The sequence below is a fragment of the Panulirus ornatus genome, chromosome 16, assembly GCF_036320965.1.
Source record: "Panulirus ornatus isolate Po-2019 chromosome 16, ASM3632096v1, whole genome shotgun sequence".
Lineage (NCBI taxonomy): Eukaryota > Metazoa > Arthropoda > Malacostraca > Decapoda > Palinuridae > Panulirus > Panulirus ornatus.
The window spans coordinates 2,901,704-2,924,840 of NC_092239.1; the positions used below are offsets into that span (position 1 = coordinate 2,901,704).

Below are 23,137 nucleotides of genomic sequence, written 5' to 3' on the forward strand. Positions count from 1 at the left end.
TTTTTTGTGTCAATTATATCCATTTTACACTTCACACTTACCCTAGAAATAGGGGGGAGAGAATGCTACTCACTTGTCACCTGCATGTTGTAGAAGGTGACTGTGAAGGGCAGGAGGTTGGGGGGGGGGGGGGGGGGAATCAAAAATCATCCTCTTCTATATTGTTACTTTTAAAAGTAGGAGTTCAGGAAGGAGCCAAACCAGGATCTTTCCTCAGGGGGGGTCAGGGTGAGGGCTGTGAATGAGCATGGTTGTAACCAAAATGACAAGAAGGGAGATGGCAGAAATGCTTGATGAGGAAAACCTGATATTCTATCTCTGACAGAAACTAATGAGGTGGAGTGGTGCAGAAATGTTCAGTGAATGATATCCAGGATTAGTAAGAGGCCAGTAGTCTAGGATAGGGTGGCATTTCTGATGTAGAATGAGGACTATGCGAGGAATTATACTGTGGTTTGATGTGGGCTGGAATGAAAATATATTGTGAAAGTGATTGTTAGTGTTTAAGCACTAAAAAGAAAAGTCAAGAAGAAAAATTCATTATGGGAGGACCTGAGGGAATGCTTTGACAGTTTTGATGTAAAATATCAAATCAGAGTGTCTAGGTATCAGAATGTAAGGGTCTTGAAGCAATGGAGAGAATAGTTTGGGAAAATGGGGTTTCTAGTGCAAATGAATATGGGGAAAAGTTTGTCAAACCATATACTGAAAGAGAAATAATGATCATGAGCAATAATTCCATAAATTCATGAATAAAGTGGCATAAGGGAGTATATAATTACCATATCATCTTTACTGGTATGAACAAAGCTAATGCAAGCAGCTATTTCCAGTTTTACCATGGGTATCACTGTGGGCCTTGAAAAAAACATCAAGAGAGCATGCAGAGAAGATTTTAGCATTATATATGGTGTGCAAAGTGAGAGGGTTAGGGAAAATGATTTGGTAAACAGAGAAGAGGTAGTAAAAGCTTTGCGGAAGATGAAAGCCGGCAAGGCAGCAGGTTTGGATGGTATTGCAGTGGAATTTATTAAGAAAGGGGGTGACTGTATTGTTGACTGGTTGGTAAGGTTATTTAATGTATGTATGACTCATGGTGAGGTGCCTGAGGATTGGCGGAATGCGTGCATAGTGCCATTGTACAAAGGCAAAGGGGATAAGAGTGAGTGCTCAAATTACAGAGGTATAAGTTTGTTGAGTATTCCTGGTAAATTATATGGGAGGGTATTGATTGAGAGGGTGAAGGCATGTACAGAGCATCAGATTGGGGAAGAGCAGTGCGGTTTCAGAAGTGGTAGAGGATGTGTGGATCAGGTGTTTGCTTTGAAGAATGTATGTGAGAAATACTTAGAAAAGCAAATGGATTTGTATGTAGCATTTATGGATCTGGAGAAGGCATATGATAGAGTTGATAGAGATGCTCTGTGGAAGGTATTAAGAATATATGGTGTGGGAGGAAAGTTGTTAGAAGCAGTGAAATGTTTTTATCGAGGATGTAAGGCATGTGTACGTGTAGGAAGAGAGGAAAGTGATTGGCTCTCAGTGAATGTAGGTTTGCGGCAGGGGTGTGTGATGTCTCCATGGTTGTTTAATTTGTTTATGGATGGGGTTGTAAAGGAGGTAAATGCAAGAGTCCTGGAAAGAGGGGCAAGTATGAAGTCTGTTGGGGATGAGAGAGCTTGGGAAGTGAGTCAATTGTTGTTCGCTGATGATACAGCGCTGGTGGCTGATTCATGTGAGAAACTGCAGAAGCTGGTGACTGAGTTTGGTAAAGTGTGTGGAAGAAGAAAGTTGAGAGTAAATGTGAATAAGAGCAAGGTTATTAGGTACAGTAGGGGTGAGGGTCAAGTCAATTGGGAGGTGAGTTTGAATGGAGAAAAACTGGAGGAAGTGAAGTGTTTTAGATATCTGGGAGTGGATCTGTCAGCGGATGGAACCATGGAAGCGGAAGTGGATCATAGGGTGGGGGAGGGGGCGAAAATTTTGGGAGCCTTGAAAAATGTGTGGAAGTCGAGAACATTATCTCGGAAAGCAAAAATGGGTATGTTTGAGGGAATAGTGGTTCCAACAATGCTGTATGGTTGCGAGGCGTGGGCTATGGATAGAGATGTGCGCAGGAGGATGGATGTGCTGGAAATGAGATGTTTGAGGACAATGTGTGGTGTGAGGTGGTTTGATCGAGTAAGTAACGTAAGGGTAAGAGAGATGTGTGGAAATAAAAAGAGCGTGGTTGAGAGAGCAGAAGAGGGTGTTTTGAAATGGTTTGGGCACATGGAGAGAATGAGTGAGGAGAGATTGACCAAGAGGATATATGTGTCGGAGGTGGAGGGAACGAGGAGAAGAGGGAGACCAAATTGGAGGTGGAAAGATGGAGTGAAAAAGATTTTGTGTGATCGGGGCCTGAACATGCAGGAGGGTGAAAGGAGGGCAAGAAATAGAGTGAATTGGAGTCATGTGGTATACAGGGGTTGACGTGCTGTCAGTGGATTGAAGCAAGGCATGTGAAGCGTCTGGGGTAAACCATGGAAAGCTGTGTAGGTATGTATATTTGCGTGTGTGGACGTGTGTATGTACATGTGTATGGGGGGGGGGGGGTTGGGCCATTTCTTTCGTCTGTTTCCTTGCGCTACCTCGCAAACGCGGGAGACAGCGACAAAGTATAAAAAAAAAAAAAAAAAAAAAATATGGTAATGAATTATTAGTAACCTCCTATAGGATTGACAGCTGAACTTTGAAAGTTTTGAAGAGACTGCACCATTTCATGTCTGAAAGTGATTAAAAATTTAAGGATATTCAATGCTATTACATATCCTTAGTAAGAATGAGACTTTGGATGGGTTGTCTTTGCAACATTTATATAAGTATTACCATTTCATGTTGCATAGATTATCTTCCTTTGAATGTTGATAGCCTACTCATGAAGCATTACAGAAACTAAGGTCTCTTTCTTACAACGTAATTTATCCACTTAAATCATGAATTGTTTATGTACCTTTACTTCATTTGTTAAGTTAAAGATAACATTGTTTCCCCACACACACACATACATCATCATATCACACACACCATCGAAATTCTCGACCTGTGGCCCCACCCTGTGGATGTGGCTAGCTTCCTGAGCGTTGAGGGAGTCCCATCAAAAGGGACATGTGGGGAAGGAAGGTAAAGGGATTGTGCAAATATGATACAAAGTTGTGTCCCCTACAAAACCAGGCATTCGTTTTCTGTGATCGAAGTAGTGTATAAGAGTGGCGGGAGAGGGCAGCACCCGCCCCGCCCTCCCGAGTGAGTCCCGGACCCAATAGTTGTTGACAATTGGCACTGATGGAGGAACGCTGTGCCATGTTTTGATAAATAAAGGTTAGTTCCTCAGCACTGTGTGAACCTTCATAGTGAATAACCGGAACATGAACTTCTGAAGGTATGATACCTATAGTTAAGTAGAATGTCGACTGTGGGAAGTGTACCGGTAGTTAATTGCTTGGGAGACTAGAGTTCATTAGCTGGTAATAATACAAATGCAAATAAACAGTAGCATGCTAGCGTAACACACAAGGCATTTAAGTCAAGATTTTGGTATTGTTTTACAATTATGACTAAAAGGATACATTGTTGCGTGTATGAACTTGAGTTTTGGGTATTATCATACAAAGGAAAGACCTTTAATCTGGTTATTAATTTAGTTATTCACTCAAGTAATGGTTTGTAGGAGTGTAATGACACTGGATATTTTTAAGAGATGATAATTGCTGCCTGTTTATAGTTTTTTACCGCAAATTATTACCTTTTACATATTTGTGATTATGTCCAGAGTTAATGATGGTAATATTTTTGCAGCTAATATTAGGAGATTGTTTGTCATGGTAAGTTTTTGTCATGGTAAGTTTGATCGAGAGAAATCATTCATTACATGTTATACAATTAGTAGTTTCAGTGCATTCCTATCACCTTTTTAATTATTTATTCTAATTTAATTTTGCAAGGTATGACAGGTATTATTGTGGTTAAAACGAATGTAAATGAGAAGAAAAATGTTTTGTATGGTCACTCCACAGGGAAGTGGTTAGAATTGAAGTTAATGTTCCTTGATCCAAGGATAATGATAAGGACTTAGGTTTGCAGTTACTTCCAAAAATAGATGTCTAAAGTACAAGTTGATAGAGTGTTTATGAATGCCACTGATTGGAAAGCTCATCTTGTGTTTTTTTTATTTATGGGTTTATTGCCGAAGAATAATTATTGAATGTTGATCCTTTTGTAATTTAGCCAAATTAACATAACCAAACTTGATCTACTCAAGTCTGCCATAATGCAACAACCAGGTATATTGACACCTAACCTAACCCCCCCCCCCCCATTTAACCCTAATCTGATACACAAGCTGTTGTGCATGAAAAGTCGAACTTCCTTTCTTTGAACTTCAGAATATTAGTATCAATTTGAAGGACTCGTTATGACCAGTATTTTTTCTTATGTAGGAAGACTATAAATCCAGAAACAGAAAAGTCCCATAGTTTGCTTATACTCTTGTGTTTTCATGGTTTTGAATCACTCAATTTCAGGCAATTGTCCGTAGTGACTTGACCTGATCACCATTTTTGTAAGAAGATTTTATAACAAAAGTTGCATCTTGGATTAAAAGAGTATTGCTATACGATGGAGAAAAAGATGACTTCCAGAACAGATAGAAATTACGTGTAACTTATACATATCTAGGGAGTGTTTAGAGGGTAGGTTTTTAATGCTTGTCAAATTTATGACTGTGTGGATATGTTATATTTGTTTGGAGTTGGGGAATATGCAACCATCGGTTGCTGAAGTTTAAGGTATTTTTGTTTCATTCTACTGGACTTGAATGTGTGGTTGCTAATCAAAGCATTGTTTTTTGGATGGTGTAACGTCTTGTCTGGCATTTATACTGCTTTAAGGTTGAGTATTAGATTTTTTTTTAAGATGAATGTAATTGTATGTTTTTGCCTATTTCAGATGCGGGTGATAGTGACATAAATCATGTTATGCATCCTGCTTCTGTACTTTTGTACTGTCCAAGGAGCAGGTGAGAAGATGTACCATTAGTAATTCTTTGAGGACATTGTGAAATTATATTGTATGATTTCTGCATACATGTACACAGATAGTATGATTACTACAGACATGTACACAGAAAACAGACCACATGGCTATCTTGCCAGTAAGATATTGATTGTATTAAAAGGAATATTTGTCTGTATTTAATATATTCTATAGTGCAGTAAACAAACTTTATCTTTGGGATTAAAGGTTGGGCAAGGAGAGGGAGGTCTTAGAGGAAATGATATCTCCAGTCAGATTGGATTTACTGTTAAGTACAATGTAAATTATGAATGGGAGAGACCTACTTTCAGGAGATAAAGAGAAGGATCTGGGCATTACAGTATAAAGTAATCTGTTTCCTATCATGTTGCTGAAATAATCAAAATGGCTGATAAGGTGCTGGGAATAATAAAAACTTGTTCAAGAATTTGTGCCCTGAATCAAGAATTCTACATAAAACTCCACCTGGAGTTTGCTGTCTGTGCCGGTAAAGGGAAACACAACATATTGTATGAAATTAAAGACTGTAAGAATAAGAAAAACAAGGAAAACAAAAACAAGTGAAATAGGCCTTAACTTTACCCTGGAGGAATAAGAATTTATGGTAGAAGCATATTACTGAGATACCATATCTCTGATGTGACATATCCTGGGTTACACATGTTTTACCTGTCATTGCCTTGTCTGTACTTCCTTTTTATAATCAGTAAAGAGCAAATACCACTGGATGTTATCCACATTTGGTAGTCTACTGTAACATCCTTGTCATGCTATGGCTGAAAGGTAAATGAAGAACACAAATGTAGTTGTTATGATAGGAGGCAATAGGTATCTTATGCCACCACTATAGATAACTGAAAATACTCCTGGGTTACTTCATATACCTGGCAGAGAGCAGCATGATTTAAAGAGCACTTAGCAGATGTAAACAATGTCTCATGCATTTGACTTGTGTATCATTTCATTTAGAAAGTTGTGTTCTTGTTGAATGTAATATCAAGCTTATTGAATTGTTTCCTGGCACTACCTCGCTGATGCGGAAAACAGCGATTATGTATGATAATATATATATATATATATATATATATATATATATATATATATATATATATATATATATATATATATATATATATATATATATATATATATATATATATATATATATATATATATATATATATATATATATATATATATATATATATATATATAAATATATATATATATATATATATATATATATATATATATATATATATATATATATATATATATATATATATATATTTCTTTTTTTCTTCAAACTATTCGCCATTTCCCGCATTAGCGAGGTAGCGTTAAGAACAGAGGACTGGGCCTTTGAGGGAATACCCTCACCTGGCCCAATTCTCTGTTCCTTCTTTTGGAAAATTGCCATCTCCCGTGTTAGTGAGGTAGCGTTAAGATCAGAGGACTGAGCCTTTGAGGGAAATCTTCACTTGACCCCCTTCTCTGTTCCTTCTTATGGAAAATTAAAAACGAGAGGGGGGGTTTCCAGCTCCCCGCTCCCTCCCCTTTTAGTCGCCTTCTATGACATGCGGGGAATATGTGGGAAGTATTCTTTCTCCCCTATCCCCATATTTAATGTGTGTAGAAACTATGTATTCCTGTTAAGATTAGTATGACATACTCTGAAGCTAATTAGTTACGAATTTAGATGATTATTTGTGAATTCTTATGGACTAGGTCTTGTTTGATATTTATATATATGTGCTTTATATTAATATTGTACTTATCAAGTAGTCAAGAGTATTAACCCCACTTTTTTTTCTTTTTCCTCCCATTTATTATCCCTGTTTATTATCATAAATTTTGTTCCTCTTCTCATCTATATGGGTTGGATGAGGTGCATACAGGCATGCCTCTATTATGGGAATTAATTTTGCAGAACTGGGGTCCCCAGCCCCGACCCCAACCCCGCAGGCTGGCAAAGGGCAGGGACGCTCAGTTCCACCGGGTAGACTTGCTATTGAAGATCAGGAAATACTTACAGGTTCTGCCATTCTTTCTGTTGTTTTTTTGAGGCATATGACTTGATATTGAATTCTTATAAAGTGAAGTGGTTTTATGTTGGTATACATGTTTTGGAAGACTTAGCACAAAACTGAAAACTTTATGTGTGGGAAATTTAAGACGTTTTACACCGTTTTATCCATAGTGAAAAATAAGTGTATGGGACTATTCTGTTATTAATCAACTGGGTATATAAGATGCAAGATATACTTGAATTTTGATATTGATAGTACATATGAGACAGTTTGGTAGAATTTCACCTGATCACCATTATGTTGAATTTTATTGAATTTTTTTAATTTCATACGATTATTATAACTGAAAATCATATTGAACTGATTAAGTTACCATGTCATACTTGGTTGATGCTAAATCTTGCCCTTCCATTTGTATTAAGCTTAATGTTTTGAAATTTGGTACTTTACCAGTGTGGGCTCCCATACATTGGAGTAGCATGATGTTGTGGCATACAGTATTTGTATAATGTACCAGATTTTTGAATTGTGAGATTTTAACTAAATATCAATTATACTTATAGGGGGTAAATCATCATGGGAATGCATTGCCCTGGATGGAGAACGTGTCCCCAATGGGGAGAGATTTGTCCCAGGACCGGATCGCTGCTCTGTCTGCAAATGTGTAGAGGGCATAGCTCGTCTTTGTCAGGCTGTTCTTTGTCAACCCCCCCAGGTATTTTACACAGGGTTTGTGCAACACTAATAATGGTACTGTCTTGAGTTATATATACTGTATAGGTACAGGTAGAAGGTCTCCAGACTGAAGTCATGGGGATCAAAGAACGTTTGAAGTTTTGTAGAGGTTTTTTGGATCTTAAATTGTATATGCATTTATTGTATATGAATATTTACTATGAAAAACATTTAGAGAACAGTTACTTATTGTGCTAACCCAAAATTTTTATAAGCATTGTGTAGACTAATGCATAGTTTGGTGATTACATGGAAGAGGAGATGCTTGCGATTTGACACTTGTTACACTTTTGTAAGGGCAGAACAACAGCAAAAAAGCATACAATAATCTAACAGTTGAGAAAGGCATAAAGCACTACTGTGAATTCAAACTGTAGAAACTCCTTTGCACTTTTTATGGAAATCTTAAATACACATTCATTTGGATTTTGGGTATTGAAACTGTAGACATTTTACTTACATTTTGAAGAGTTTTTATGCAGTAGTAGTCATTGTAATCTTACATTATTTGCCTTGGATAGTTTATTTGATGGTATGTTCAATGAAGATAATGTAGATTTTGAGCCTTATTATGGTACACTGATTTATATGATCTTATGGGCTTTTGAAGTGGTCTGAAATGATGAACTAGATAATATGCACCAACACAGGTAAGTTACACTTGAAATAAAAGATAAATTAGTATTGAACATATATCAGATGGTGCAGACATGCTTTGACAACCACACACTTCTCGTTATGCTATTTGCTGCATTAGCATTGTATAATTGATTTTGCCCCTTCTCTAAAAAGAATTGAGAGTGGTAATTTGCTTTTCACCACTCAGCTTAACCCGTATGCTTTCCCAAAGAATGCTTAACAAGCAGTATCAATTAATAATACATCTTTAGGCAATATCCCAAATTAAATGAATGACTTTAACATAGGAAAAGAATATCACAGGATTTTTCCTTGCTTACAGACTTTTCCATTTTATGTGTTAAAGTGTGCCTGACTTGGAAAATTTTATGCATGCACCACTATTATTAAATGTGAGGAAATGGTGTATGTAGTTTAGTTAGATTGAAGTTGTTAACAAGCTTACTTTTCTCAACAGGATTGTAAGTCCTTCCGCCTAGGGAGAACATGTTGTGACTTTATCTGTCTGGATGATATGCTTCCTGAACTGCCTGGAAACAACCCATCCACGGATTTAGGGTTACGCATGGTGGCTTCTGCAGTGACTGCAATACTGTCTCTTGCTCTCCTGCTGTTTCTAATACACAGGTTAAGGCAGCGCAGGCTTAGAGGTGTGTACCTTATAACTCTTATAATGTAGTTACATTTTGTTTCTGATGAAGGACGTGAAATTATTGCTTTTTATAACTCTTGCTGAATGCAGTAAATCAAGACTTCATATTATTCATGTTTTGTTTACGTTCATTTCACATATAAAGTGATGTATACTTTAGACTTTTGTCTCCATTTCATCTTATATTTTCATGGATGGACTGAAAGGCTTAGTTTTGTAATGCTCATACAGTAATGTCATTAAATCTGGCCTGTCCTCCTTTCTTCTGTAATTTTGTTTATTCCTATACCAAATTTTTTGCTTCTCTTGAGACTTTTAAGAGATTCCAGTATTTTTTAGTCCAGTCTGTTTACAGTGTTTTCCAGCAAGATGCTTATTATAAAGATTCCATTTATTATCTATAAAAAGCCTTACGAAGCAGTGTTATATCCTAAGTGGGTCACACCAATTAGGATTGAATGAATTGGGTGTTTCATATTGTTTTTGTTTCTCTGTTAAAAAATCTGCTAAGGTTGATGCTAACTTAGCATATGTATTATCAGCACATGCTTTGGATTTGTAGCTTTGATGAATAATTCTGAATTTTTGTTTTACAGCTCAGCAGCAGTATTATGAAGATCAGTTGGACTCTCCAGGTGGACTTAATTCTGAGCCTTGTCACAGCAATGCTTGTTGCCATAATGCTGCATATTGCAATGGAAATGATCATGTGGATTTCTTCCTTGATGGTCACACACCTCCATATTCTCTTTGGAAACCTCCCTCCTTTTACTTCCCACATGAGGATGCTCCACCACCATATAGTGAAGTTGTGGGTAATTCATTTAGATTGTCAGAGGCTAGCAACTCTCTGCCTGCTTTTGGTTCACTCATGGTCCAGCTTGGACCTCCTCCAGGTGAATCATCAGACAGCAGTGGAGGGGCCCTAACAGTGATAGGCGCAATTGGTGGCAGCATTAGAAGATCTTGTTTACCATCACGAGTGCCCCCGAGTGTTAGCCCTGAGGGTGCAAAAGGAGGTGAAATTGCACTCAGATCTGATGAAGTGTATGAAGATGTTGATGTTACTCCAGATGACCTTCCTCCTCCATACTATCCACCCACACATCCTCTAAATGATCTTAGCCATGGTTCAGAAGTGAGAGTTCTGGGAGAAGCCATGCCAGGTTGTAGTGAGGCTGCTTGTGCAGCTCCTGGAATAGCAATGCAAGAATGTGTATGTCGAGCTGGGGAATCTAACTGCAGTCTATGTTCTCCTCCTGAACAGGCAGCCACCAGGAATGCAGTACACCAACAACCTTCATCACCTGTCAGGTAAGTGTTAGTCTTTTGGAAATAGCATGATAATGCTTTATGCATTGTCTCAGTATCATGGGATCTCCCCGAGAAATGTTTAAGGGAAGCTGCAGCTCTGAGCTGCAGAAATTGGATGTGAAGGCTTATAGGGTTGAAGTGGCAACATACCAGAAAGTATTTGATTGAAAAATTATGTAATATGTTGAATGCAAAGTAGAAATAGTTAAGTCATATCCATGTTGGGAACATTTACTTTTGTTTGAAGGTAACAGAGAATTAGTAAACATTGTTCACATACTGTTAATAACCTTTAAACAGCAGGCTTGGCTGGAAATTCAATCCCAGTGAGTGAATTAAAGAAAAAGAATATTTTTTTCCATTGTTAATTGGAAGATTGGCATACAAAATAAGTACACAAGAAATTTTATAACTTTCTTTATGTTATCTTGGTTAAGTGCTGAGTATATGGGGGGAAAGGATGTAGGTAACTCGTTTGACGGCTTGAGATAAGACTGGAAGATTTAAAGGTCTTGTTTTTCGTATCTCTTGAAATTGGAATAACTAGCTGCTGTTATTTCTTACACAGACACATTTGTCATGGTAAATAACTTGATTGTATATTTAGAAATACTACATTATGCACACTAAAAATGATTGGAAGGAGTGGGTGTGTCCAGCTCATCTGGACTGATCTTACCTCACCTTGAAATGAGAAGGAATTATGTGAAGTTTCTGTTTGTATCACACGGTATTATTATTTCTTACTCTGATGAGGAATAACATGGATATATGTAGAAATATTATATTTTGTACACTAATTGATACCTCGTTATTTGAAACTTTACAGTCATAGTATGTTCTATGAATTTTAACTTTTTGCTCTCATCTATTACCACCATCTTTGAGCATGAGGGTTCGTTCCAGGGTCCTATGCTGGCGTCCTCCTATTACTTCTTCAAAAACCACCCTTGGAGTTACTTATTTCTTCACTTTTCCCACATTGATAATTATAAATGTTTCAACCCCCTTTGTGGGGAGTTCATGGAGGGAATGGACATCAGAGATATAGCTTGATATACTTTCAACTATCCATTTAGGTCTTCCAACAATCTACCAAGGAAAGCTGAAGTTTTACCCCTGCCTGCCTGGTGGTGGAGGAGACCTTTATTAGCTATTAATGGTACAATAAGTCAGCTAGATGTGGAAACAGAGATGGAAAAAGTGTTTTTTTATGATACTCAGGAGACATGTGATGACTTAGATTAAGATACCTGTGTGTATAATCAGTCCAACATTTTTTGCTCAAATAATGCTATAACATTTTAATATTGAATCAATGTGCAAAGCATTATATGTTTGAAAATCAGTTAACTTGTTCATTGCCAGTTCTTTGGAGAGCTTTATTTTATAACTTATAAATTCAGTTTTGGAATTTCAAGGAATCTTCAACCCTATTAGATTCCTTTGGAATGAAAGTTACTCAATTCATTTTCTCATTACTATGTTAGGTTGGAATTTTCAATGCCATAGTGCCTTCAAAATGGGACATTTATTGTAATGATTAATACTTTTTCATGATACCACATTTTTAACTCAAAAATTTTCTTTTCATATAGAATGCGATCACGAGAGCATCGTCCTTCATCGGTTAAGAGAGAAGATGCAAGAACTTCAACCCTAGAGGAGTTTCACCTGCGCCTCAGTATGGATATATCTGACTCATCGACCTCATCTGATGTTCCTACACGGACATTTTCCTCATCTTCGGAAGATTCTACCTCTATGGACTTGACGTCAGAGATGCGATAATCTGTGAAGTTGTTAGTTGATGTTGAATGTATGTACATCATTTCGTGAAGTTGTTATTGGAATACAGATTTCATATGGTTGCAGTGGATTGTAATTTCAGGTCTGAGAGAAATACTGTGGGTGCTATATGAAGAATATTGCCAGGTAATATGTGGATGATATAATCTGTGAACTGAACTGAGGACAAGACAAAGACAGGAAACAAAGTAATTCATTCAGAATTTGTATTTCTTTTTATTATCCTGTGCATTGAGTTATTCTCAAGTATTTGAAGAAATTATAAATGAAGTGTGCTAAAAACTTTTAACAGCAACTTTGAAATTGATATATTCATTTTTACCTGCCAGTCTTGATTTTCCTTTTTCTCAAGAAGCAGGGGAGGTATTAATAAGATTTCATGAAAAAACAAAAGCAATAGAATTATTTTATAAAGTCTTCATTGTGGATGCTGTGCCCAAATGCTGTTCTTGGAGGTAAATGGCATTTGTCAGTCATATACCTATTTGTCAACCATAAATAACTGTGCAGTCTATGTTTGCGACCATGCAGGTGACAGAATGAACTGGACCTGAATTGAGAAGCTGCAAGTACTACGTGCTTTTGATATTAGTTCTTACCTTTGGAAGGGTGATTGTATTTTAAAGCACTAATCTATTTAAAAAACAGTGTACATAAGTGATACCCTTAGAGTGATTATTGATATAGTGATAGTAAGATATAATGATTATGTCACATCATTACTCATTCCTCTTGAAGTTGGTCACAAAGGTTTGAAAGGTAGACATATTAACCTTGGTAAATATCTGCTGGTACAGTATGACTTAAATGTAAACAAAGCTGGGGAAAATGTTCCAGTAACCTGATATTCTTTACATCATTTAAGTTAATGCAACAGTTTCTCTTTATGTGACCTATCTTAAGTTATACTGGAGCCCAGATTAGATAGTGTATTCATTTGTTAAGCACGTGTACTGGTAAATGAATTATTACTTCTAAAGGGTCATTTGACGTGACCACCCAACCACTCCAAAAAAGGTGTAGCTAGGCCTGGTGTCAGTTGATATTCCTAAGGTTTTGGTCAGAAAGGTATGTACAGCTGACATTTTTATGGAATTATAATTAATATGATATTTCTATATTCTCCAGGATTTTGCACAACTGGTTTTATTTATTGTAACGATGCAGATATAGGTATTGAATATAATTAATGGAAAGAAAATCATATATGAATCTCTTAAGTGTTTTCTGGGAGGACTTGTTTTCATATAGATTGATAGCAAGTCCATTATATGCTTACTATGGGAAGTAATACAGCCTTGGGCTGCAGAATCCCCAGAAAATGGGGTCTTTAGTGACACCAGAACCCTCTTTTAGAAAGGGGTCTTGTGGCAAAAATAAATTAATAAGTAAATGATTATTCACAAGCAAAATAATTGCAGCACCCATACAAAGCCCCTAGCCATTGTGAAGCAGTCTTTAAGGAGTAAATTATGTGGGGTTTCCAGGATATAATGGAGGATATGACTATGCCTAACATATTTATTTTGTTATAGGGTTAGATTGTAGTGTTTTGAAAATGAATGAAAATGGAATGAGAAATATGGAGAAATTGCATTTTAGCACAGGTGAATTTAACCTGGCTACTGCTTTCCCATTCCAAGGTGTTGCACAGGTTTGATTTGAGGGAGGAAATACAGTGTGTTTACAAGAAAGAGAATTAGTGATAGGAAGGGGGGATGAAATGAAATGTATTAAGTGGAATTGGTGTGAATAGGATTGAAGGTAGATGATAATTTATTGAGAGCAGGGAGTAAGTGACAAGATTGAATCCTGAGGAACACCACTACTGATAGGATAAGATGGAGAAATCTCCAATACTAAGTACTGCAATGGAATGGTCATAGAATAAGCTATGCATTAGGGAACAGAGAGAAATAAGTATCAAAGGGAGGTAGTTTAAAAAGCAAGACTCGCTTTACACCTTATCAGAAACTTTGGAGATGTCAAGGGACACAACAAAAGTTTAGCCAAAATCCTCATATTCTCTTTATCAGGCACTAGATACACTCTTCCTTCCCACTGCTTTTCTCAGTTCTTTATTATTATTTAATACAAAGGCACATCATCTGATACCAAAGTTGGCAACCCTCTCCTGGATAGTGCTTGTTACATAATTGAGTCTATATTGGTTAGTCTTCATTTACAGTTTATGAGTAATATTAGATATGCTGTTCAATTAATTTTGGGTCTTATGATGCATTTCAGAAAGATAACCTTAGGGGTATGAAATGACAATTGTTGTATTGGTAAAGGCTATGTCAGAAATCGTTTATCATCTTGCCTATCAATTTATGTTTACCATACTAAGTTTGCTGCTTGAAGGTTACCATCAAAGGTGTTTTATGGTTGCCACCTGTTTTGTGTTTAACAGAATTGTCATTTATTCAAAAGTAAACTATCCTTCTTTTTAAAGAAAAAACACTGCACCTTACTCCATATTATTCTATGGCCTCTTAGTTCATCCATGTGTTTTCTGCTTTTATTACTCTCCAAAATGTGGGAATTTACAGTTACAGAAGAGTATGGTTTATTTTAAGATATTCAGTATTAGAAAACTTAAATTTTCCTGTTTTACTTGACAGTGTTATGCATGGGCTTTGAAAGAGCTGAAATATTTTGAAAAACTTAAAGAAATGGTGGAATTGGCAGCTTAGTGTGTTTAGTGATGAGTGCTAATGTTTAATGGTCTATATCATGTTTAGAGAAGGATTTACTAAGTAGGAGGGAGCTTTTAGTTCTTTACTTTGTGTTCATTTTTGTATGAATAGTAATACTGTATATGTATGTTACTTTGTGTTACTTAGAGAATATATAACTTTAAGATTTTAAAGGCATTTATTAGGTGTTTTATGTAGTATAAATGTATTAAGTTTGATTGTAATGAAAGTATGTAGACTTGTATGTCTTCTGAGCTGTTGCCTGCACTTGGTGCTGAAAAAAATAGGCCAAGCAAATGTATAAACTTTGATGAGAATTAAGAAAAAATTATAGGCTGCTATTAATTCGTAAACAGAAACTATGTTTACCATTGGTTGAGGGTCATTATCATATGATGCTTCAACATTTGTTTGCACATACAAGGAAGAGTCTGCAGAATTAACCCACTGTCTGTTGGTTAAGCATCATACTTTCTTCAGTACATTAATGTAAGATGTTTTTGCAAAGCATTGTCAAGATCAAATCCTGTAGTATGGGAATTTTAAGAGTTCACATTAATGTGTTCCTTATTTTAGGACTTAAAGTGCCAACTCTAGTCTTATTGGTTATGTGTCTGATTTTTTGATGTGTGATTGACTCCTATCTTTAATCTGTTGAATCCTAGGGGTTAGTGAAATTTGTGAAACTAACATAAAACATTGATAAATACTGTATTATGATGGTTTGTAGTAATTTGATGAACTGCATATAGATCAACAAAATGAGCATAGGCATCTTGTCATTTTCTTTTTGTACAGATTAAAAATGTTTAAACATCATAATAGATAGACTTCAAAAGTAGTTATTATTTTTCTATTATGCATACTTGATTATGTATACTTTCACATAGGTGAGCTAATATTTTGGGTGTACTGTGGATTATTTTTATGTATTTGTGTACTGTAAATCTCATAATTTCTCTTGACTGGATCTGTTTCTGGCATGGACATTTCTATTTTGGTGGTTGTGCTAATTGATCACATTTAGCAAAGTAAATCCTCATGCTCTTTTATGAGCTTTTTATTGCAAAATCTGTGACTGATTGTATATATAAGCATGTTGATACAGGTATGAAAATGTAGTAATTACTTATTTGTAATTATCAGTTTGTTCTGTATAGGGGACCCAACTCATGAATTTTCTCAAATATCATACAGCTTTTTAAAGTTCCATATGCTTTCCACATTATCCATCTCATAGCTCTGTTTATTTCTTTCATCTACTAAGCATATGATACAGAAGTACTTTAGCTTTTCTTGTTTACATTTTTGTAATGGCCTCAGATTTTTCTTTTCCTTCATCTTTTAAAGAATTGTTCACTGTCAGTATCACCAGGCTGCTTCAGAAACTTAAAGATTGTCGTTAGTTCACCCCTTACTTTTCTCTTTTCTATGGTTGGGAAAGTTAATGCCTTCAGTCTTTTCCGATAACTTGCCTCTCATAATTTTGCAATTTTGCAGCTATCTATGTTGTTCTCCTCTGGAACTTCTTTGTTAGGTCTTTTTGCCTTTAAGTGACTAACCATACTTGAGAAGTGTATTCTAGTTTTTAATCTAATGTAGGATGTGAAAATTTGGCAGAAAAATATTTCCTTAATCATATGCACTAATCTAATTTTAGTCAGTAGACAAATTGTCTCCTTTACCGTTCTTCTAAGGTCAAATCTCCTTCACACATAGATTCCTGCAGCTTATTTCCTGCTAGATAACATTGATGTTGAGGCCTTTCAATGTATCAGATCTTCGTTACAGTTACATGGGTTGAATGTCATCAACTGTGTATCCGATCAACTTTGGATATTGTTTAGGTACCCCTGTAAGTTGGACTCTTCACTTTTATCTTCCCTCATGATTTTGTCGTTATCTTCAAACATGTTCAGGCAGGTATCCGGTCCTAGTATTTCATTCACATAGCTCAAGATGAGTCATATCCCTAAATAGAATCTTGTGGCATGCCACTAATGACCTCAACCCATTTCAAGATGGCTAAATTCAAGCAAACGTAGTCAAACCAGATGAGGCTGTTAATTGTATGTTAGCATAGTCATTCAAACTAAATCACTTGTTACATGCAATCATAAAGGCATACATACTGTAGCTCTGCTGTGAATGAAATGTGCAAGTACATTTGAGCTTAGAGCCACACCTACAATATGGGCATAATTTGTGTAAAATTATTGCATTTTGGTAGTGAGACAAGACTTTTATAGTAATTAAGCAATGGGATATACACCAGCAATTTATGGTACTTGCTGTGGCATCTGAGGTTAGATATATATATATATATATATATAATTCAGTTTTATTAATTTTTATGTTAATGAGTAGTTTATGTCTCTACTAAAACAGTCATAGAGAAATTCCTTGTTCTTTTTTTCGAAGAAATGCAGTTCATGTAGGTAAATGTTTGAAGTTAAGGCTAGGCATTACTTAGCTGTTGTTGCTTTTGATGAATGGAAACATGTTGTCAGTGTTAAGACAGTAGTAAAAAGTTTTGTATGTTTTTTATGGAATTATAGTGCTTTATCATTATATATATATATGCATATGAATATGGATTACAATATATTTACAAAGAAGCACACATGATATTACAATATTGAATTTATTACTGCCCAGTAGTGGATGTATCATTACTCTCAATGGGTTAAACTTGAAAAACCCACATTTTTCAGCAGTAGTGCTCCTTTCATGCAGTTATTGGTGTTACTAGGAAGTATATATTCACTTTATAGTGTTTTGCAGTTTATGGCAGTGTGGTTTTTTATTTGATTTTGCCAGAAAATTACACAGAAGAAAGACTTGAGATGTTAATAATTTTAATAATTGTCATGGGGTCATCTTTTAATACATAGGGATTTATGTTGTATTATCTTCCACTTTTTTCACTGCACACACATCCCAAAATACTTATTTCAGTACATATTCTGAATTTGTTTATTTTCTTAAATTCCTATCCCATGCACATGGGCTGGATCAAGTACACAAAGCAGCTCAGGTCACTCATACACATCCTCAGCACATGTCCAGTATACTAAGATTGGTTCATTACATGAGACTTAAATTCATCATTAACATGGCCTTCTTACACTAAGTATTTACATTGTACCATCATTAGAAATCATTCATGTTGCATTTTCTTAAAAAATACTGGTTTCTTCATGGTCTGCCTTTTCTTTTACTCATATTTTCTGGACCAACCTGTAATCTACTGAATGTACTACATGATTTTATACCTTCAAAATCTTTTATCCACTCAACCTAAAGTTGATTATCTCCACCACGTAACCTCACATCTTGTATTTATTCCGATTCCAGCTAAGTCTGTACTTGAGTAATGAAAATGAACAAATTGCAAGTTTTTTATTTAATAACAAAAAAGGGTGTTGAGTCAGTCCTTCAAAATTTTTGATGTTACACAGCTATTTTATTTAGAACTGATTTGAAAATCCAGTCACATGATACATTTTTCAACACATATATAGTGTAATTTTTCATTTTTCATATGGAACAGGGACCTCGCTTATTTGGTTTGGCACCATTACGTTCAATAATTTTTTTTTTTTTTTTTTTTTTTTTTATACTTTGTCGCTGTCTCCCGCGTTTGCGAGGTAGCGCAAGGAAACAGACGAAAGAAATGCCCCCCCCCCCATACACATGTACATACACACGTCCACACACGCAAATATACATACCTACACAGCTTTCCATGGTTTACTTCAGACGCTTCACATGCCTTGCTTCAATCCACTGACAGCACGTCAACCCCTGTATACCACATGACTCCAATTCACTCTATTTCTTGCCCTCCTTTCACCCTCCTGCATGTTCAGGCCCTGATCACACAAAATCTTTTTCACTCCATCTTTCCACCTCCAATTTGGTCTCCCTCTTCTCCTCGTTCCCTCCACCTCCGACACATATATCCTCTTGGTCAATCTCTCCTCACTCATTCTCTCCATGTGCCCAAACCATTTCAAAACACCCTCTTCTGCTCTCTCAACCACGCTCTTTTTATTTCCACACATCTCTCTTACCCTTACGTTACTTACTCGATCAAACCACCTCACACCACACATTGTCCTCAAACATCTCATTTCCAGCACATCCATCCTCCTGCGCACATCTCTATCCATAGCCCACGCCTCGCAACCATACAACATTGTTGGAACCACTATTCCCTCAAACATACCCATTTTTGCTTTCCGAGATAGTGTTCTCGACTTCCACACATTTTTCAAGGCTCCCAAAATTTTCGCCCCCTCCCCCACCCTATGATCCACTTCCGCTTCCATGGTTCCATCCGCTGACAGATCCACTCCCAGATATCTAAAACACTTCACTTCCTCCAGTTTTTCTCCATTCAAACTCACCTCCCAATTGACTTGACCCTCACCCCTACTGTACCTAATAACCTTGCTCTTATTCACATTTACTCTCAACTTTCTTCTTCCACACACTTTACCAAACTCAGTCACCAGCTTCTGCAGTTTCTCACATGAATCAGCCACCAGCGCTGTATCATCAGCGAACAACAACAGTGATAAAAGGGTTACTGTATACACTGGATACCAGATTTGGCACTTTGAGTAATGTCCACCCATCTCTTAATCTCTGAATCAGTAACATTTATTCACAAGTGATGCAAAATATTACTGTAAAGCTTTTATGAAGTAATTTAAGAAGATTCTGCTGATCATTACTTGAATGAATGTTTCAGCAATAAATTATTTTTATATGAAAATGCATAATTTTAAAATTTATTCATCTTATGAGTAGCAGTTTATATGTGTATGGTCAGATTATAATACTATATGAACACTGTAACCAGAATTATTCTTATTCATCTTACTGTGTTAAGAAGACTACATTTAGTAGTTGCAAATGAGTGTAGATGCTCTTCCAAAATTAGTTGAAAAATTGACATAAGTAGGAGCAAAGGTGTAGTAATCATGGAGTCAGAAGACTCTTCTAGATATAGGAAAGGCTTGGGCGTGCAATATATATAATACTAAACCAAGTTCATAATCACAACTAAGATGAAATTATAAATGTGTAATGTCTTTTGCCCTTCATCATCGTAATTAATATATCCACTAAACTAAATGTATCAAAGGAAGATGCTATTGAAGTAAATGAAGATATAAAAAGAGCTTAATTGTCGCTTTTATTGTAACATGATTGGAACAATCTCTCAATGTACAACAAAGAAGTCACTTTAATTTTAATTGAGCCATTCCTCGTATGTTTTCCTTGCACTACCTCGCAGACGTGGGAGATGGCGATTAAGTATATTGAATAAATAAATAGATGTATAGTAGTACAATAATATACACTGTTACATTTTCACAATTTTGAAGTAACTATAGGAGGCATTTCTTGGTAAAACATCATCGTGGTTCAGTGAGATACCTACCAGTGTAAGGTATCTATAATTCATCCCATAACCTGATAGAAGAAAAATGGGCTACACTGAAAGTCAAGATTTACTTGGAATGTAGGTAAGAGGAAGTAAGGAATGGGAAGAGATACACAAATTATAAAATCATTGATTACTGCTGATCAGGTGACTGAGTTTACTAGTCAGCTGCACAGGAGAGAACTATTGACAACCAAAATTTTTACTCTTGTTTTATCATGTGTAACAGGTTATATTTGCAGCACTCCTAGAGGACAAAGTTAAATAGTGGGTTTGAGAGTCATACCATAACTTGGCATTTTGAATTAAGATTGAAGCATAGATGAGAGTTGGGTTGGCTATGATACAAAAACAGGTGTTTCAGTAACTTGATGCAGAAGAAATAATAGAAATGAGGGATAAGCAAAGTAGAAATGCAACAAAATGTAAGGACCAAATACAATAAAGCATCCAGATAAGAGAGGTGCAGTTGTATTAAAGTTGCATATTAAGTCCATCCTTACATTTTTTTATTACATTCTTCAATTGTACTGTTGTAGGTTTACACACTGTAGCTTATCATAGCACACATTGCAAAACTTACCTCATCCTTAACATTTGACTTTACTTTTTTTGCACTGAATTTTCAGGAATGAAATATTTTTGACTTTAGACATAAAGGGCACCATGCCATTGATATTTTGTGGCTTATAGAACATGATTGTTACAGTGGATAGATATTTTGTGGATCACATTAGCTGATTATACATCTTTATTGTGTTTCACTTTATTCTCTAAGTTTGATGTAATTTTGATTTAGTTAGTAAAGCTATATACAGTCTGTATCACTGACTTAGCAATTTGATTTCTTGTTAACTTAAATGAATATTACCAAGTCCTTAGTATCAACTTTGATAATATGTTTCAGAATTGTTGTCACTAGTGTACAATACTTGAGTATTACAGTTTTATGTTTGTTAGAAACTCTCATGTAAGATCAGTAATGATTACAGACTAAAAGTGAAACAACTTTATGATGATTTTTAGCATTCCTTCCCAAGAAACCAAAGATATCCCAACATTGTTTTTTTTTTTTTTATACATTATTGTGTGTTTTTCTCTTGCTTTAGATATCTTAGAAGTTTGCATATGTGTTGCTTAGTAAATGTGTATTGATACATTAATTTTTCATGGCACACTATATATCAGACAAAATATCCATAAGACTTAGGAAGATGGACACTCAGTCTTGTAGAGTTTGCATGTATATGTCAAGCAGCACATATACAGCAGATAAAGTTTTGTGTATATTGTATTCTGTAGGATAGTAAATTCTGCTGAATTAGTGTGGTTGTAGTCAAACTTTTTTCAGATTAGAGCACATTAATGCTGGTTTGTTCACAGTAGACAAACAATGTGATAAACACACCAGGAAAGCATGGCATAATTAATATTGGGCTCAGACATCTGGAAACTACAGCATGAATAATAGGGCACAAATTGATATATTCTATTCAACCTTTGAAGGAAAATTCTCATGATTATTAAAAATCAGCATCTCCATTTATGTTGTATCTTTGTTTATGTGAATACAATTGGTGTAGATGTGATGTGCTTATACTGTAGAACAGTAGAAACGAATGTTAAACAATTTAGAGAATAATCTAATGTTATGGAATATTGTGTGAGTTGAAAGAACAGAAAATATGATGTGTTCTTTCTGTTAGCAAAATTAATGTTTATATCATTTACTATGCATTTCATTGAGGTAGTGCAGTCATTTACACCTGCTTGTCATACTGTCATTTAAGGTAGCCTCTAAAGTGTATAAATGTATTGTATGTTTAGTGATTTGAACTAATAATATAACCTATTCACAGTTGACAATTGTATTATTTCGGTGTATGGAGTGGGACATTGGTCTTTTAGAATAAACTTTGAAACATCATCTGCCTCACGTTCTACATGACTATGTCATTGTGTAAGTTAATTGTAAAAGGTTTTCAACGACACACCTTTTAATTTACTTCTTTGCACTAACTCTCACATCTTCATTCTTCATCTCTATTATGCAAATTACCCATCTCCTTTGCTTTTCTTTGTAAATCTGTCCTGACCAACATACACTTGGGTTTCATAGTTGTACTTCAGGACTAGGACAAGTACTCCTTCATGCAAACTTTTTCCACATACTGTGCTTTATTTTTTTTTTTCACCAAAGCTTTCAATGCACCCTCTATTTTTCTCTCAGCATGACTCCTTTCAACTTAATGTTCCCACTTCCGTCCATACTAAACTTTACTCCCAAATATTTAAACTCCTATGGAATGTTCAGTTCCTCACCATGAAATATGATTTTACAGTCTAACCTCCCTTCCTCTTTAAAACAAATACATTTGTTACCATTCACTTTTAGCTTCCTCCTCATACAAACATGTCAAGCTGGTTCACCATTCTGTCCAACTTTACCTCAGATTTAGCTAACCGCACAACTCATCAGCATACAACTACTTCAGCATTTTTTTTTTTCATATTGTCAAGCCTCAAAACCTCTACTTCGTTCTTACACAATGCCATTTCCATAAAAACAATGAATAAACTTGATTGCATCCGAGAGTGTTGATGCACTCCCACATTTATTTCAGACTCTTCACTCATATCGAATGTGTATTATTTTGAACTTATTTCAAGTTATGACCAAGGTTTATGAAGGTATGAAGGTTAGAGTATGAATTCTAAGGGACGCACG

The 23,137-nt window shown here is 35.6% G+C and overlaps 1 protein-coding gene across 4 annotated transcripts; it reads left to right on the forward strand.

The window, feature by feature from the left end:
- The first annotated feature begins 3,260 nt into the window (after positions 1-3,260).
- On the forward strand, positions 3,261-22,275 carry LOC139754038 (uncharacterized). Of its 4 annotated transcripts, none has more exons than XM_071671023.1 (7): positions 3,261-3,360; positions 4,987-5,056; positions 7,004-7,108; positions 7,667-7,818; positions 8,935-9,127; positions 9,726-10,443; positions 12,042-22,275. In XM_071671023.1, exons 2-7 carry the CDS (start codon positions 5,011-5,013, stop codon positions 12,232-12,234), a joined length of 1,407 nt encoding a protein of 468 aa, XP_071527124.1. In that variant the 5' UTR covers positions 3,261-3,360; positions 4,987-5,010; the 3' UTR covers positions 12,235-22,275. The 4 variants fall into 4 exon arrangements, with proteins under 4 accessions (XP_071527124.1, XP_071527127.1, XP_071527125.1 ...); XM_071671024.1 differs by having other exon boundaries at positions 3,280-3,421; XM_071671026.1 differs by lacking the exon at positions 7,004-7,108.
- Positions 22,276-23,137: the final 862 nt, after the last annotated feature.

Coding starts and splice junctions, on each gene's coding strand:
- LOC139754038 (XM_071671023.1), top strand. CDS start 5,011: ATGTTATGCATCCTGCTTCTGTACTTTTGTACTGTCCAAGGAGCAG. Junction 7,109..7,666: donor AGATCAGGAAATACTTACAG/GTTCTGCCATTC, acceptor TTATACTTATAG/GGGGTAAATCATCATGGGAA. Junction 10,444..12,041: donor CAACCTTCATCACCTGTCAG/GTAAGTGTTAGT, acceptor CTTTTCATATAG/AATGCGATCACGAGAGCATC.